The sequence below is a fragment of the Macaca thibetana genome, chromosome 14, assembly GCF_024542745.1.
Source record: "Macaca thibetana thibetana isolate TM-01 chromosome 14, ASM2454274v1, whole genome shotgun sequence".
Lineage (NCBI taxonomy): Eukaryota > Metazoa > Chordata > Mammalia > Primates > Cercopithecidae > Macaca > Macaca thibetana.
In genome coordinates this window covers 102,500,485-102,518,313 of record NC_065591.1, presented here as the reverse complement: position 1 = coordinate 102,518,313, position 17,829 = coordinate 102,500,485, and the positions used below count along the sequence as shown (strand labels likewise).

The 17,829-nt window shown below is 34.5% G+C and overlaps 1 protein-coding gene across 2 annotated transcripts in view; it reads left to right on the top strand.

Moving 5' to 3' along the window:
• The window catches only part of ARHGAP20 (Rho GTPase activating protein 20), a 123,068-nt gene that overhangs the window by 5,250 nt on the left and 99,989 nt on the right, over nucleotides 1-17,829 (top strand). For both annotated transcript variants that reach the window (XM_050757658.1, XM_050757659.1), the window contains exon 2: nucleotides 14,065-14,147. In XM_050757658.1, coding sequence (XP_050613615.1) covers nucleotides 14,065-14,147 — 83 coding nt within the window. The remainder of the gene's footprint in view (nucleotides 1-14,064; nucleotides 14,148-17,829) is intronic.

Sequence of the window (17,829 nt, the reverse complement as noted above, 5' to 3'; positions counted from 1 at the left end):
TCATATACTAATTGAAAAATCTTTAAATAGGATGAGTGTTGGAATAGGGAAAAGAGACTTATAGGCCCAGAAAGCCAGACAAGGGAAAATAATTTTAAAATAGCTCTAACATTTTTAAATGTAGCAGCTGCTGTTGTAAACTTCATTCTGCCTTTTCTTTCTAATTCTCTGGGTCCAAATCTGTTTATAATACCTCATGGTAAAACAAGGGCGAACTTGGACCATGTGTGTGTCTTATACTGGGGCTCGAATTAAACATCTTAGTGAGTAAGCTTTAGTTTTACTCTTCAATACTGAGAAAAATATTATGCCCATAGTTAAACTAGTATCCTACTCAATTCTTATCTGGTGTTACTCACAAAATGAGTTGCATAAAATCAGATACGTGAGATTGTTTTGTCAAGGAGGATCCTAGAATTATAAAAATAAAATTAGATTAATCAGGAATGGCCTCTGTTATCCCTCATGTGACCTCTGAACTTCCGATTGGGCTTTGTTTCTTTGTATGTAAAATGGGGTAATAACCCCAATCCTGCACATCTCACAAGGCTGGTTTTTATGGGTCATGAAAGGTAAATGAAAACACTTTCCAAAAGTGCAGGAGTTATTAGTGTATCTTGTGATCGTAGGTGTAAAGCAACAACAGGAGTTTGAGTTTAAAAATGTAACATCAGAACATGTACATGCATATGAATGTATACCATCCTTTAAAGCAGTCGTCATTGGAAGCCATGAATATAAAATACCATGAGGCAGAAACTTGAATAAAAATATAAGGGTTGACTATAACTTATGGAAGAATAAAGAAAATTTAAAAATCTCTTTAAGTGAATGTTTAACTATATTTAAAACACATCAATTATATGAGGCAGGTATTAATTTTTTCCTAAAGAAGGAACTGAACCATGTCAATGCTACAGTACAGTTTAAGTGGCAAAACTGGAATTTGAACCCAGTTCTTCCAACTCCATTTCTCTTTTCAATGAGACTGTTGCTGCATTTGTTATTGTTTGTAACATAAGATACAGGGGAGAGTAGGTTTGAATTATGTGTATCCAGCTAAGAAAAGTACAATTGAGGGCCTTTTCTCAATTAAAAAAAAAGAGTATACATTCTTTGGAGAGTGGCATTTCTACCCTCTCTGTCTACCATTGAATGTTATGTTCACTGCTACCAGTAGGTAAATATTAGGTAAACATTGACTTTTCGTGACAATGAATGACACAATCACTGGTCTAATTACTTTGGTGATTTTTATGCTTGGGTGTCTGACATTTTCAGATGTTTTGTATAAGGCAGATGTATTTGAAGAGCTCTTAGCCGGCCTGATCTCTATGCTGATACCTCAGCCTTGCTTGCTATTGGAAAGATTGCCATATTCTCCAGAAAAACTCAGAAGAGTCTATTTCAAAGTTATGTGTGGGTGCACTGAATCCTAAGCCTCAGATGATTCCACTGTGGAAAATCATGTGGAAACCCAGTTGAAACTCTCTCAACTCAGTAAACTTTTATATCACTGCCCCACTGAGTCTGGAGGGAAAAACTTTGTGTCCATAGTTATTCTCACTTAAAATGTGAATACAATAGTGCATTTTACCATAGCAGAAGAAAAATTAGTTTTTGTGACTCTAAAGTTTATAGACTAGAATAAATTGTAGTTGTATAAAATAAAAGTAAAGGATAATCTTTTTATATATGTGTAAAAAGTAATTATTAATTTTGAAGATTGAGTCCCCTAAGTTAAAATAGGCAGTTGGAATTCGTAGACTGAAAGTTCACAAGTCATAGATACCTAAATAGTTAGTGCAGTTGTTGCTTTTAGTTCTAAAGTGAAGATTGTCATGAAGCGATTTATCACCCTCTGTGCCTTCAGCATTCTCCCGGGTTATGATTTGGCAAAAGGGCTGCAGGACAAAAGGTGGAACATGTTCAGTAGATGGGGGAGAACTGAGAAAACTGATGGTATCTACAGGAATGAAATCCTCTCCAATCAATAACTTAGATGTCTGAATTCTTTCACAATTCTTACCTTTCCATCCAGGACTTGGAGGCTATCCTTTTCAAAGTAAAGTCATGTTATACCTTATGGGACTACATACAACTTAACAAAAATATGTAATTGTAAAACTTGCCTTCCTAGAAGATATCTGTAGCTGAAAATATACTAGATTTCAACTTAAATTGCCGCTAAAATACATTATAAAGTGTCACAAAAAATAGGTATATAATATCAAAGTTATATGTGTGTACATAACACTTGTATACTCATAATATGCACAGTGCTTTGAGGAAATACATATTTTTATGATTCAATGGAGTTTGATTACTCGTACCCCTCATGTCTTCAGAGCATTTAGTATAAACCTTTAAAGTAAACTTTAAGTGAAGGAAAAGTTTGCTCTCCTGTTCTGTTGGTACTTCAAGTGTTTAGGATCACAGGGATTCTAGAGGTCCTGATGTGTGCAGAAAGCCTGCAGAGAGAATGCTCAATTTGGTAGTGGCAACTACAACAGTTTTCTGAAGCAAACTAGGATAGGGTTGATCTTTAGCTTTTGTTTACTTGCAGGAGACTTTGCCACAATGTAGGAGACTGGAAAGGGAGCAGAGATGATTGCCTTTGGTCAACCATCAATAATGGGGCTTGCAGGCAATACAGCCCAGTTTATTTTATATTTTGTTTCAGTCTTATTTTCTTTATCTAGGACAAGTTTATGTTAGAAACATCTAACTGACAGCAGAAATAGCCTCATCAGCACTGTAGGTCAGTGGTGTGCTGAGAGCAGCCTTGACCTAATTTTGACAGACACCTGTCACATGACACAACTGAAATGTAAAACTTGTTTTTGGATGTCTGGTCACTTGTGTGTGGACTCTGAAAATGGAACGTATGTGTGCCCACACCAGCTCACATATCAAAGATCTGGAAAACACAGCTGCTCTGTGGCCTTTTGCTTTCCTTATTTACCTGAGTCCTAATTTACACCTAGGAGAGTGTGTTTTTATTTCCTCTCCTATCCCTACATTCACTCTTTCGAACCTCAGCTTTAACAATAGCCATCACCGGGTAGGTAACACTATGTCTGAATCTAGATAGACCTGGCTCTGCTTTTTTTTTTCTCATTTTGATATAGTCCGTTAGTTTTTTATCATTATGGTTTTAGGATTTGATCACAGTATTTTTCCCCTCTGCGTTGAAAACAATGAGGGGCTACCGTAAGGCAAAGCTTCCCAACTGTTGCAAATGTGTCTGACAATTAGCCCCTTGGCCTTCAGGTGAGTGGATGGATACTGGGGAGCCAGGGTGCCCCTTTGTTTATCATAGAGTGTTATGGTTGTACAAATATCATTTTGTATGGACCATTATGTGAAAAATGTAGGAAGAAACTATTTTTTACAGGCAGGTTCCTGCCCTGCAAGAAACTATTAGGCAGAGAACATTGGTGATTGACTCTACCTACTCCAGGGTGCTACTTAAAGATTATCATGACCAAAGGTTGAAACTTGTAGCTTTGCCAAAGAAAAAAAATCCAGCCAGCATGAAGACCCATGGTGATGCTCCATGAATCCTGCATGTGTGAGGATGGAGGCAAGGAAACAAAGAATAATGTATAAGGGAAATTCTAATATCCTTATATTTATTTATGTACAGCACTAAAGCACTTAAAAATTTACTGTCTATATGTTACATTATCACAGTGCCTTTCATTTCAGAGGACTTTCATCCATATATATATGAATGAATATATCTATATAGTGAGTAGGGCAGGTATTATGTCCATTTTAGAGAAAATCTGAGAAATTAAGTGGTAGAACTAGGGTCCAGAATTAAGGTCCAGTGTCTCCTAGCCTAGTGCCCATTCTTCTGCATTACATAGATTATCATATTTATTGTTGTATTTCAACGTGGTAATAGTCCTTCGGAAAGAGGAAAGAGCTGAAAAGTAAAATCATTTCTTTCTTCACAAAGGAACGTATATTCATTTACAGTAGTCTGTACTGCGATTACATTTATTTTAGCTAAATGTTTAAACTGGTTCTGATTGGGATGATTTAGAGGTAAATAGAAGATCGTATTTATCACAGACCAAATGGACAAGAGCGGGAAGCTTCAGCTTACCTAGTGGTCAAAACCTTGTTGTGATAGTAGGATCCAGAAGCAAGGTGCAAGGTTAAAAGTAATTCTCTTTTTCCCTTACAGAGCCAGTGTTGTTGAAGTATAATTATTCAGTGGCTTGGATATGTCTCCACAAGTAAATGCTACAGGCATGTAGGGAAGACAAGAAATACTTTAATGCTCACCAAATTGCACAGACTAGCCACAAAAGAATTAATAGTCAAGTTTGGATAAGCTAATTTGTAAATTTGATTACTTATTTTTTCTAGCCTTGAAAATTTGGAGTTCTATAAAAGCTTTCCCAGTGCCCCTATTTTAATACTATGCTTATTTTAAATGCTTGAAAGTGACTTCACCATCCATAATTCAACTGAAATGCTTGATTTTTTTCCCTCATAAAGTGACTGGAACAAAACAAAGCATGAAAAATTGCAGTTCACCTCCAACTTTAATCTTTCATCCTGTTCCTTCCTTTTGATATGCTTTGTTTTTCTTTAATCTCTGTGAGAACTAATAATGAGCAGATTCAGAGTGATTTAGAGGTTCCAAAAATAGTACTATATCTCTTGGCTGTCATGAAGTTAAAATTCCAGTGAGAGTCTGCATACAGGTTTTTATGTAAAAAGTGTTTTCTGCATTGTTGAAAATAAAACAACAAAACTTTTTTTCTTCAGTTACCTATTTACAACTTCATTTTTTCTACATAGGCACACTTGTATTACCACCTTAAAATCTCAGATTTTGGATATGTTAATTCATTCACTCAATTCACAACTATTGAGAATTTGCTATGTGAAAACCCTAAGGACACTGGAGGAATAGGGGAGGAATGGTGACAAATCACAATAGACAGGAAGTAAGAATAGATATGTCATGTAAATGGAAAACAAAAGTGAGCAGGAGTAGCCATCCTCATATCAGATAAAACAGACTTTAAACCAACAATAGAAAAAAAAGACAAATAAGAGCATTATATAATGATTAAATGTTCAATACAAGAAGATTTAACTATATATGCAGCTAACACCAAAACACCCAGATTCATAAAATAAATACTACTACACCTAAGAAAACATTGATAGTAATACAATAATAGTGGGGTACTTCAATACCCCACTAATATCACTAGACAAATCATGAAGGCAGAAAATCAACCAAGAAACTCTGGACTTAAACTGAACTGTAGACCAAATGGACTTAACAAACATTTACAGAACATTCTAGCCAACCAGAGAATATACATTCTTCTCAGCTCTACATGGAGCATTTTCCATTATCGACCATATGCTTGGCCATTGAAGAACTCTCAATAAATTCAAAAAAATCAAAATAATATCAAGCATCTTCTCAGACCACAGTGGAGTAAAATTAGAAATCAAGACCAAGAGGAACTCTCATAAACACACACTATGTGGAAACTAAACACCTTGCTCCTGAGTGACCTTTGGGTAAACAGTGAAATTAAGAAATAAAAAAAAAATGTTCAAAACAAATGAAAATAGAGACACAACATATCAAAACCTCAGGGATACAGCAAAAGCAGAACTAAGAGGAAAGTTTATAACTTTAAATGTCTACACCAAAAAGATAGAAAGATCTTAAATTTACAACCTGATGTCACACCTCAAGGAACTGGAAAAATAAGACCAATTGGAACCCAAAGCTAGCATTAAAAAAAAAAAGAAATAACAAAGATTAAAGCAGAAGTAAATGAGATTGAGACAAAAAAAAGATATAAAGGATCAGTGAAACAAAAAGTTGGTTATTTGAAAGGATAAACAAAAATGACAGACTGCTGGCTAAATTAACTGAGAAAATTCAAGTAAGTACAACCAGAAATGATAAAGGTGACATTACAATTGATAACATAGAGATACAAAAGATCATCACAGACTACTGTGAACATCTCTATGTGTATAAACTAGAAAATCTAGAGGAGGTGGATAAATTCCTGAAAATATAAAACCCTACAAGATTGAACCAGCAAGAAATAGAAGTCCTGAACAGACCAATAATGAGTAATGACATTGAATCAGTAGTAAAAATCTTCTAACAACAACAAAAGCCCAGGACCAGTCAGATTCACAGTTGAATTTTATCAAACATACAAAGAACTGGCATTCAATCTTACTGAAACTTCTGAAAAACCAATGAGGAGGGATTATTTCCTAACTCATTCTATGACACCGGTATCTCCCTGATACCAAAATCAGGGGAGGACACAACAGAAAACGAAAACTATAGGCCATATCTCTGATGAACACAGATGCAGAAATCCTCCACAAAATACTAGCAAACCGAATCCAATAGCACATGAAGAAGATAATTTATCATGATCAAGTGAGTTACATCCCAGGGATGCAATGATGGTTCAACATCCACAAATCAGTAAATGTGTTTCACCACATACACAGAACTAAAAACAAAAACCATACAGTCATCTTAATAGATGCAGAAAAGGCATTCAATAAAATCCAACATCTTTCCTGATAAAAACCCTTAACAAAATAGGCTGATGAAAGAAATCGTAGATGACACAAATGGAAAAATATCCCATGCTCACGGATTGGAAGAACCAGTATCATTAAAATGCCCGCACTATTCAAGGCAATCTACAGAGTCAATGCAATCTATCTCTATCAAATTACCAATTTCATTTTTCACACAATTAGGAAAAAAATACTAAAGTTCATATGGAACCAAAAAAAACAGCCCAAATAGCCAAAGCCATCCTAAGCAAAAAGAAAATCCAGAGACATCGTATTGCCTGACTTCAAATTATACTACAAGGCTATGGCAACTAAAACAGCATGGTCCTGGTATAAAAATAGACATATAGATCAATGGAGCAGAATAGAGAACCCAGAAATAAAGCCATATGCCTACAACCAACTGATCTTCAACAAAGCCAACAAAAATAAACAATGGGGAAAGGACATCCTATTCAATAAATTGTGCTGGGAAAAATTGGCTAGCCACATGCAGAAGAATGAAACTAGACAAATGCAAATGCAACATAAAAATAGACAAATGGGATTTAATTAAACTAAACAGCCTCTGCAAAGCAAAAGAAAGAGTAAACAGACAACCTACAGAATGGGAGAAAATATTCACAAATTATGCCTCTGACAAAGGACTAGTAGAACTTTACAAGTAGAACTTACAAGGAACTGAAAGAACTCGACAAGAAAAAAACAGCTCCATTAAAAACTAGGCAAAGGACATGAACAGATATTTCTCAAAAGAATAAAAGCAAGTGGCAAAAAGCACATGAAAAAATGCTCAAAAATCACTAATCAGAGAAATGCCAATTAAAACTACAATGAAATATTATCTTACACCCATCAGAATTGCTATTATTAAAAAGTAAAAAAAAAAAAAAAAAAAAAAAAAAAACAGGTGTTGGCATGGATGTGGAGAAAAGGAAACATACAATATTGATGGGAATGTAAATTAGTTCAATATCTATGGAAAACAATATGGAGATTTCTCAAACAACTAAAAATAGAAATATCATTCAATCCTACAATCCCATTACTGGGTATCTACACAAAGGAAAAGAAATCATTATAAAGACACCTAAACAGAAAAAGACACCTGCATTTCTATGTTCATCACAGCACTACTCACATTAGCAAAGTCATGGAGCCAACCCCAGTGTCCATCAACAGTTAACTGGATAAATAAAATGTGGTACATATACACCATGGAATACTATGCAGCCAAAAAAAGAATGAAACCATTTTCTTTGCAGCAACATGGGTGGAGCCTAGAGGCCATTATCCTAAATGAACTAACTCAGAAAATTAAATACCACATGTTCTCACTAATAAGTAGGATCTAACAATGGATATAAATGGACATGAAGATGGAAATAATAAATACTGGAGACTGCAAAAGGGAGGTGGGTGGGAAGGTGGCCAGAGTTGAAAAACTACCTATCAGATACACTGTTCACTATTTGGGTAATGAGTATGCTAGAAGCCCAGTCCTCACCAGTACACAATATACTGATGTAATGCACATGCACATGAATCTAGAGTTTTTTAAAAATTTTAATTAAAACAATAAGCAGGTGGGCAAATTCCTCAGATCTCTGAAGAACTCAAATGGAGAGCCACTGAAACTTTTTGTACAAAAAATATATTGGATAAAAAAAAATATCCATTTTCATATAGTTCAAATGATTGTGATAAGAAGAAAATTATAACTTATGGCTAAGGACCAGTTTGCTGGACTGGAGCCCAGTGGTTTAGTAATTTGATAGTTAGGTTTCTTTGGTATTAACCAAATCAATTTGCATATCGTACAATTCACCCACCTAACGTTATGTTTAGTGGCTTTTAGTGTAGTCATAGAATTGTACATTCATCACCACAGTAAATTTTAGAATATTTTCATTACCTCAGAAAGAAATACTGAACCCCCTTAGCTATCATCCCCCAATTCTGCTGTCTCCCCAAACTCTAGGCAAGCACAAAACTTTAAGTCTCTATAGATTTGCTTATTCTGAGCACCTTATATAAATGAAATCATATATGGTTTTTGTAATGGTTTCTTTCAATTAGTATAATGTTTTCAAGGTTCACTCATGTTGTAGCATGTATCAGTATTTCATATCTTTTTATTGCCAAGTAATATTTCACTGTATAGATATACCACATTTTGTTCACCCATTCATTCATCAGTTGATTGGCATTGGTAATGTTGCCACTTTTTTACTACTATGAATTATGCTGTTATAAGCAATTATATGCAAGTCTTTTTGAGGACATATGTTTTTATTTCTCTTGGATATGTACCTAGGAGTAGAATTGCAGGATCATATGGTAACTCTATGTTTAACCATTTGAAGATCTGCCAAACTGTTTTCTGTCTTACCAGTTTTCATTCCCACCAGCAGTGTATGAGAGTCCAGTCTTCAATCCTCACCAACCCTTGTAATTATCTTTTTTTATTATAGTCATCCTAACGTGTGTGATGTGGTATCGCATTGTAATTTTTATTTGCATTTCCCTGATGGCTAATTACGTTGAGCATTTTCTCATATCCTTATTGGCAACTTGTGTGTCTTCTTTGGAAGACTGTATTCATATCCTTTGCCCATTTTTAATTGGGCAATTTGCCTTTATTATTGAGTTTTAATATTTCTTTATAATAGATACAAGTCGCTTGTCAGATATGTGATTTGCAATAAAATCTTTCCCATTCTGTGGGTTGTCTTTTCACTTTCTTAATGGTGTCTTTTGAAGCATGGAAATTTTAAATCTTGATGGTGTCTAGATTTTTTCTTCTGTTGCTTGTACTTTTGGTGTCATATCTATTAATAAGAAGCCACTGCCTCATCCAAGATGACAAGATTATGCCTGTGTTTCCTTCTAAGACTTTTATAGTTTTTAGCTGTTACTTTTAGGTCTTTGAGTTAATTTTTGTATATAGTCTGAGGTAGGGGTCCAACTTTATTCTTTTGTATGTGGATATCCAATTAGCACCATTTTTTCTGTTGACAAATGATTAACTTTATTGTCAGGCAGATGTTTACTATGTAGCTCAAAGTGATAAGTGTCAACACTGTGTTCAAAAGGTGTAGTTTGCAGTGCACAGATATACTCTTGCAAATGTTTACATTTTTCTTAATGACACCATTCCAGCAGAGCCCCTTAAAGGTTTGTTTGTTTTCATATGTGTGCATTTGGGTATGGCAGTATTTATGTGGTGAATGACTGGGTTTTGTAATTCACATAAAACCCTCATTTATAGAGTGTATAGTTTGTGCCAGGCCTTATACCAGGATTTGGGAATGCAAAAATATGCTTGCTACAGAGTAGAGTTCAGTAAATAATTGTTGAAGGAAGGGAGAAAATTTAGGAAGAAGACATAGCCCCTGCTCTCTAGAAAGGGTCAGAAACATAAGTGTAATATGAAATGCTACTACTGAGGCATCATATATGAAGGAACACAGGGAGTTGCATATGTAATTAATCCATGTATTTAAAATGACTTGAAGTGGAAAGCACCTTGCAGATTAGTTGATAATGTTGCTGCAGATTTGTGTTATTATTTAAATGTAAAAGATAAAAACAAATTACTGACATTTGTTTCTCATATTCAGTTATGACCTTTATTCATTTACTCTTAGACATAATAGGTTTTTTTTACCTCCAATACTGAATATAACTGCAGAGGAGACAGCAGAGGGTCAAAGATCCTTTGGAAGTAATGGCAAAAACAGCAATTACTTGTATACCAACCTAATAATTTCCCTCTAGTATTCATGTTATACTTTCTTAATAAAGGGCCATTTGTAAATAGACAATAGTTTTTAAAATTTAATCACTCTTTATTCCATTTTAGAACTTCTTCCATTCTCCTCCTCATTTTTTCCCATTTCGGGGACAGAGGAGTAGATAGATACTACTTCATATTTGTTTGTTTCTTAGCTCACATAAAATTATTATTTAGTTTTTGGGGATACTTAACACTAGGTAAGTGGTACGATATTAAACTCATTCCCAAAAGATTAATGCAATTAATTAATTGGGTATTTTGCCTAAATGTATAGCTTATCGTTTCTTTAAAACATTACCTTTTAAATATATTCTATTTCACAGTGGTATCCACTATGTATGAGGTCATCTAGTTATAAACATCAAGTACAACAGAAAATATATACCATATACTGTTTGTAGTTTACTTTGTTTTCTGCGAGGCAAGGAATTATAGTTATCCCTGTCACAGAACAACTGTGAAATTTGTTGGTGCTAAGATAAGCATAACCTAAACCTGTCCTGATAAGCTTGTACTATTATACATCTGTAAAACAATCAATAGTTTCATTCTATTTTGATGTATTTCACATAGTTGTTATAAACAAGAAAATCTAAGTTTTCATTGCCTGACAACAGATTCTTTAAGAGATCAGTGAATTTATTTTGAAGTTATTACTGGCCCTTTGTTTGGTTACACTTTTGAGCAAAAGAAAAAGATCAGTGTATTTTGAATGAATTAATATCTAAATCTATTAATCCCCAGTTATATTGGCTGCTTGTAAGACTTTTATTACTTATTTAGAATGAATCCTGTGAATCCTAAATGTACGGTTCATGTAATGTTTATTTTCTTTCATATCCATGGTGAATGTTTGGTGGACACTTAATGTGGGACTATCAGAAATAGAAGGGATCTAAGTGACTGTGTAGTCCAAACTGTCTCATTTTGTGGGTAAGGAAATGGAGGCCCAGAGAAGTGGCTGAATTGCCTTGGGTTGCACGTCTCATTAATGATAGAGTAAGTCTGAGTGTGAACAATGGAACCTGAAATAAAAATAAACTACCTGCTGATAGTTTGATTGCATTCTCTTCAATATAAATCAAGCTGGATGAGGTGGCTACACTCAGTATTTGACCCCTTACACATCTGACAATTTTAAAACTCAGAAAATACGGTCTATTCACTATTATACAAATGATCTTCTACAATAGATTTACATGAAAAACACCCATTTCAAAAGCACCTTTTCAGAAGAAAATGTGTCACCCTTCTTTGATTATCCATTCTCATGTTTAACAGCTATCATTCTCGGGAAGATTTTGTTACATCAGAAAGTTTCTTAACTTGAGGTTCATAAATCCCTAAGGAATCCATTTTATGGGCGTTCTGAACCCCTGAAGTTGCATGCAAAATTTAGCTCACAACTTTTATAGATTTCTCAACAAACCACTACCCAAGGTCAACCTGGATTTTCATTCCATGTTTCTCCCCATTTCTTTTTGCCTCATCTTCCTTGGAAGATGCTTGCTTTCCTCCATATTACAGTTCTGCATTAATTTTGAGAGATTATTACTGTTTCTAAATGAAGGATCTCAGATCATTTTATCCTTTTTCATAGGTTTTTTTCTTCACATTTTAAATCATTTTACACTGTCTTTTGAATCCTTTCCAAAGTCTTCATAAACCTGAAAGCCAAGAAGCTCAGAATTAGAAACTATGTACTAATGAAGATCTAGTTTAGAATCTTGGATCTGCTGACAGTGATTTCAGAAGGTTAGAGAAAGCAGATGTAAAACTGCTGAATGGCAGATCCTCAAGGACAAAGCAGACAGAGGGTGTAAGGGACAAAGGTAAAGCTTGCAAGAGTGGGTACATTTCACACTTCAAAGTAGTAAATTGGTCCTGTAAAGGGAATCAGGATAGAGAGTAGGAATCAATTCCAGGCCTGAAGATGAAACACAACCCTGCAAAAAATCGGGAACATAGCTTGATGGATATGAACAAACTGCCACTTTTCTTAGTAAAATCAATCCCGTCTTTCAGTATTGAGATTCTTCACATGAGGAAGTGCAATACAAATACTTATCTCCCAGTTTTCCTTTCTGCTTGTAACCTCTGCAGTCACACGAGCCTAAGGATCTTAGATTCCTGAAGATTATGTTCCTAAGAGGTGTGAGTAATGGAAATAGTGAGATGGGGCTTGCACACTATAATATATAAATTAGATTATTGAAATCACCAGTGTTGGAAAGGATTAGACTTTTCTAAGAATCTGATGATAACTCTGGGCTGTTTCTCTAGAAGGAAGACATCAAATATACATCATGCAAAAACTTTTTATATAAGTAACCTGGCCTGAAATTTATTTGTGGTTAATAACTCCCAATTGAGATGTTTGATAGTGTCTATTTTTAACCCATATGTTTCCTGTCATTTATTGATGTTTTACATAATTATTTCAGCTGTTGTCTCAGCTGTGCTAAGGAGATTTGGGCCTATAGCTTCCACATGTGAGCCAAAAGATTAAGGAGTGGAATAGCAACACCGAGGCCAGAGCAGTGGTGACAATAATTTGGGAGAGATCCCTAGGAGCATGGAGAATTTTTGGGATAAGAATTGTGCCAAAGAAGTCTAGCATCCTCTTCCCACTGGATGATTCTTTATTCCTATGCTAGAATCATTGTTTTACTTTTAAAACTACAAGCCGTTCCTTTATGAATCACATAATAGGATACTGACACTGAGCTGGCTAGTTTTATATGGTTCCCATCGGAGCAACATCCAGTTCCCAAGCATGACTGACCTAGAGGTAGTGGGTAAGACCTTTGGCGAGGATACAGGGGTGAGAGGGATGAAAGGGCATAAAGACACAGGGTGAGAAGAATGGTTTTGATAATACAGCCTGAACTTCGCTTATGGCTGTTTGTGACTATATGGTTAATTTTACTCATCTGCCTCTAGTGGCTGTATCTAGATATGTTAAATATATAAGACTAAGTTTAGAGAGTAATTATCTGAACAATTCAAGTTGAATAAACTTCATTTACTGCAATTTTAGGTCATTGGAACAGAGTACCTGAATTATCCAGTTGCTTATATTTATATACGACCTAGGAAAAAAAAAAGATTTTTTATTGTTTGAAGTTACTGTTTTAAAAAAAGTCTATTTGGAAGAAGGGATTCCCAAGTGTGTTAATATTTTTGCAAAAATCTAGTCTCTGTGCTTTGGCTTTAACTGTTTTTGCCTCTCCTTTACTTGTCTTTCCTTGAAGCCAAATTTGCCTGTGAAATAAAGATAGTAGTATCTACCTGGATGACATTTTGGATTATAAATAAGATAATCCATGTCCAGCCTTTAGCGTAGAACCGGACACATGATAACCAGTAATAATGGTTATGATGGTGTGTTTCTCCCAAATATTCTGGTAAACATTTAACCTCTTTATTCTCTGACCACAAAAAATACTTATTGCGTTTACCACTTTTTGACATTTATTGTCCTGTTTTGTTTTTAAACTATTCTATTTTAGATGTTACAGTTTTATCTCCATAATGAAACTGTAGACTCCTTGATAGGCAAAGATAGGCAATGCAAAACTTGTTAAATTGGATTGAAAAAAATCAACATTGTCTTGCCTTACAAGCCACGTGGTCTTCATTTTGGTTTGTTTCATCAACAGAAAATGAAAACACTAGCAGAAAGGAGGAGGAGCGCTCCATCTCTTATCCTGGATAAAGCTCTACAAAAACGGCCTACTACCAGGTAAGTGCAAAGCTTTGTATTACACATTTAGTACGTGCTTGGAACTTTATATTAGATGAAGTGTTTTTCAGATCACATATTCTTTAATGTATAGAGGTTGTTATCACCACCAGAATTCTCTGTTTAAGAGTAGAAAATACAACTTTTGTTCTGAGGTTATTTAATAGGGCCCAGCTGGTATATATGCTCAGTTGCTTTAAAACTGATTCAAAAGTGAATTTCACCCCAGAACGTAGATAAACTTGAAAGTTCCACATTTTAACAAAATTTACTTGTAAAATAGAAATCAAAATACTGAAAAATCAATGTTTTGTTTCACACAAAACTGCATGTTTTTAAATCAACACAAAGTGATGGCTGTGCATGGATAGGCAGTTTTTCTTACCAACTTTAGATATGAAGGAAGATAACCATATTAAGATTATTTTTTTAAATGGAATATTGATTTATTTTAGGCATTGGTTAAATTAGTGAAATTCAAAGTGGAAAAATAAGCTAAATATCTGTGAACAGAGTCATTTCACCGATGGAGGCTAATTACTATTTCAGTGGACATTGAAATAGACATTTTTTTCCAGAGCAGGAGCAAAAGTTTATTAAAAAGATTTAGAACAGAAAGGAAAGTACAACTTGAAAGAGGCCCAAGCAGACGACTTGAGAAAACAAGTACGCAGCTTGACCTCTTGACTTGGGGATTTTGTATGTTGGCATAATTCTGGAATCTCATTGGGAAGCTGCTGATCAGTTTCAGGTGTTTTCTGTCTATTACGCTACCGCCTTTCCCTAGTGCCAGCTGTGACCAATTATTACTTTAGAGAAATGGTTAACAACCACCTGACCATCAACTGATGGTCACGCAATACTCCTGGTGTGTGTTGCGGGGAGTCCTCTCCCGCCTTGCTCACACCTGACTACCGTAACATTTCAATAGACATTTTAAGAGTCTTTCATAATGTGTTGAAACTGAATAGTCATTATTATTTTATTCATTAATTTATTCATTGTTTCAAATTCAAATATTTGTTAATTTATTCATTAATTTTTAAACGGCATTTTAACTCATAAGAGTTTTTATGTTCAAGGAATGTTACAATGATTTTTCTCTAAGCTGTGAATCCTTTTAGGTAAAGTGAAGGCTTCACCAACTTTAAAGTGAAGATATATCTGTTACTATGACATTTCTTCAAATTGTGCTAATTTAATATAAAATCTATATGATTGGGAGGCCAAGGCAGGCAGATCTCGAGATTAGGAGATGGAGACCATGCTGGCTAACACAGTGAAACCCCGTTTCTACTAAAAAAATACAAAAAAATTAGCCAGTCATGGTGGCGGGTGCCTGTAGTCCCAGCTACTTGGGAGGCTGAGGCAGGAGAATGATGTGAATCCGGGAGGTGGAGCTGCAGTGAGCCGAGATCGCGCCACTGCACTCCAGCCTGGGCATCAGTGCCTTAATCTTGGACTTGCCAACCTTCAGAACTATGAACAATAAATGTCTAATATTTATATATAAAAAGATATACAGTGTGTTATAGGAGCATGGATGTTATTTATGAAGAGTTAGAGGAGTTTTTGAAGGAAGTGACCTTTGAGAGAAGGCTAGAGAGTATGATGTGTTTAGAAAACTGCAAACATTAGAATTCAGAGTATATATACAGAAGTCGTTTGTTTTTGCTAACAGGTTGATCTTATTAGTGAACCTTTAAAGTAACAGTATTCAGAAACTATTCAAAATTCTTTCTCAAAAAGGGGAAAATAACAGCTGAGTATATTAAAACAATGTTCATATTGATTATGTAGACATTATATTCTTGTTATATATTACCATACTTTAATTTCTTAGCATCTGAGTGGTATTTTTCTGAAAAATGTAGATTCAACCCCTATGAAAAATAGTATGGCACATTTTCAAAGAACTAAAAATAGAAATACAGTTCAACCCAGCAATCCCATTACTGGGTATCTAAACAAAGAAAAAAACCAGTTTTATCAAAAAGACATCTGCACTCTTATGTTTATTGAAGCACTATTTACAATAGCAAAATCATGGAATCAAACTAAGTATCAACAGTGGATTAAAGAAAATGTGCTACATATATACCATGGAATACTATGCAGACATAAGAAAGGACGAAGGATGAAATCATGTCCTTTGCAGCAACAGGTATGCAGCTGGAGGCCATTATTCTAAGTAAATTAACACAGAAACAGAAAACCCAATACTGTGTGTTCTCACATATAAGTGGGAGGAAACAATGGGAACACATGGACAGAAACATGAAAACAAAAGACACAAGGGACTCCAAAAGAAGAGAGGCAAGTGGGGGGCAAGGCTTGAAAAACTACTACTGGGGACTACATTCACTGTTTGTGTGATGGGTTCAATAGAAGCTCAAACCCTAGCATCATGCAATATACCCATGTAACAAACATGCACATGTACCCCTGAATCTAAAATTTAAAAAACGAGGTTGAGGTTTTTGTCACTGAAAAATTATATGAAACAATAAAATTAAGACCATATTGGAAAATACACAGTCTTCTGGGAAATCTTTTGATTTGTTGTATTCAACAAATAATCATATGATCATAGAATTAGAAGAAGTTTAACAAATAATATATTTCAACATTTTCATTTTATTTTTAAGAAAACTAAACCCTTTAACATATGCGCTCAGAGTCTTATCTTAACACAAGGATGATTATGACACAACGTTAGATCATCTTTAAACACAGAACTGAACACTACTGTGTCAAAGAGTAAAAGTAGTTGACTGCAGCCATGTAACCACTCACCTTAGAAAACATCTAACCTTCTTAGTATGAAAGATGTCTTGTCACATTTCCTAATATAATAATTACTTAGAGAAACCACCTCCAGCAGCTCTGAATGGTGTCACATTAAAAAAAAAATGTTAAAATCTGTGAACTGCCTCTCCTTATGTACTCTATGCATTCACCAAAGAACACTGGAGACAAAACTACGTTTAACACATAAATACAGTTAACTCATCAGTTAATTTAAATCTTTCTTCCTCTTTAAATCCAAATCCAGCTCTTGTTCATTAAATTATTTTTAAAACGGATTCTTTGATATCTCCTGCAGATTTACATGCAAGCTTTATCATCTACAAGTCATTAATTACTAAGTAACAACTATGGAACAATAGTAAAAATAGTAAGGTTCTACAGCAATGCCAAAATCAAATATGGGCGTAATTCCAAAACTATAAAATGTCAATAAATGAAACACTATTTCTTTACTGTCTGCCGAAACACTGCCCACAAATCTTTTGCAATCTAGTTCTCATGTTACATTGCAAGAGACAGAAATGATTAAGGGGGAAGGCTATGAGAATTTTGCTGTATAAAGTACTACTTGAAATAGATCTGTTATCATCTTGGACTTTAGACATTTCTCATATTTCTGGAGTATAATGGATAGGAAAGCAAAATTCTATTTGCAAAAATTTGCATTATTTGTAACAACTTTGGAAAAAGAAGTATATCACTGAATACTACTATTTAGTTTTTCACTATAAAATTTAAGTTTTAACTATAGGATTTATTTAAAATAACAAGTTCATTAATAATTCATAAAATCTGATTTATGTAACTTTTCAGGAACATACATTATAAAAAAAGTGGACAAAATTCAAAAGACTTTCTTGAATGTTTATTA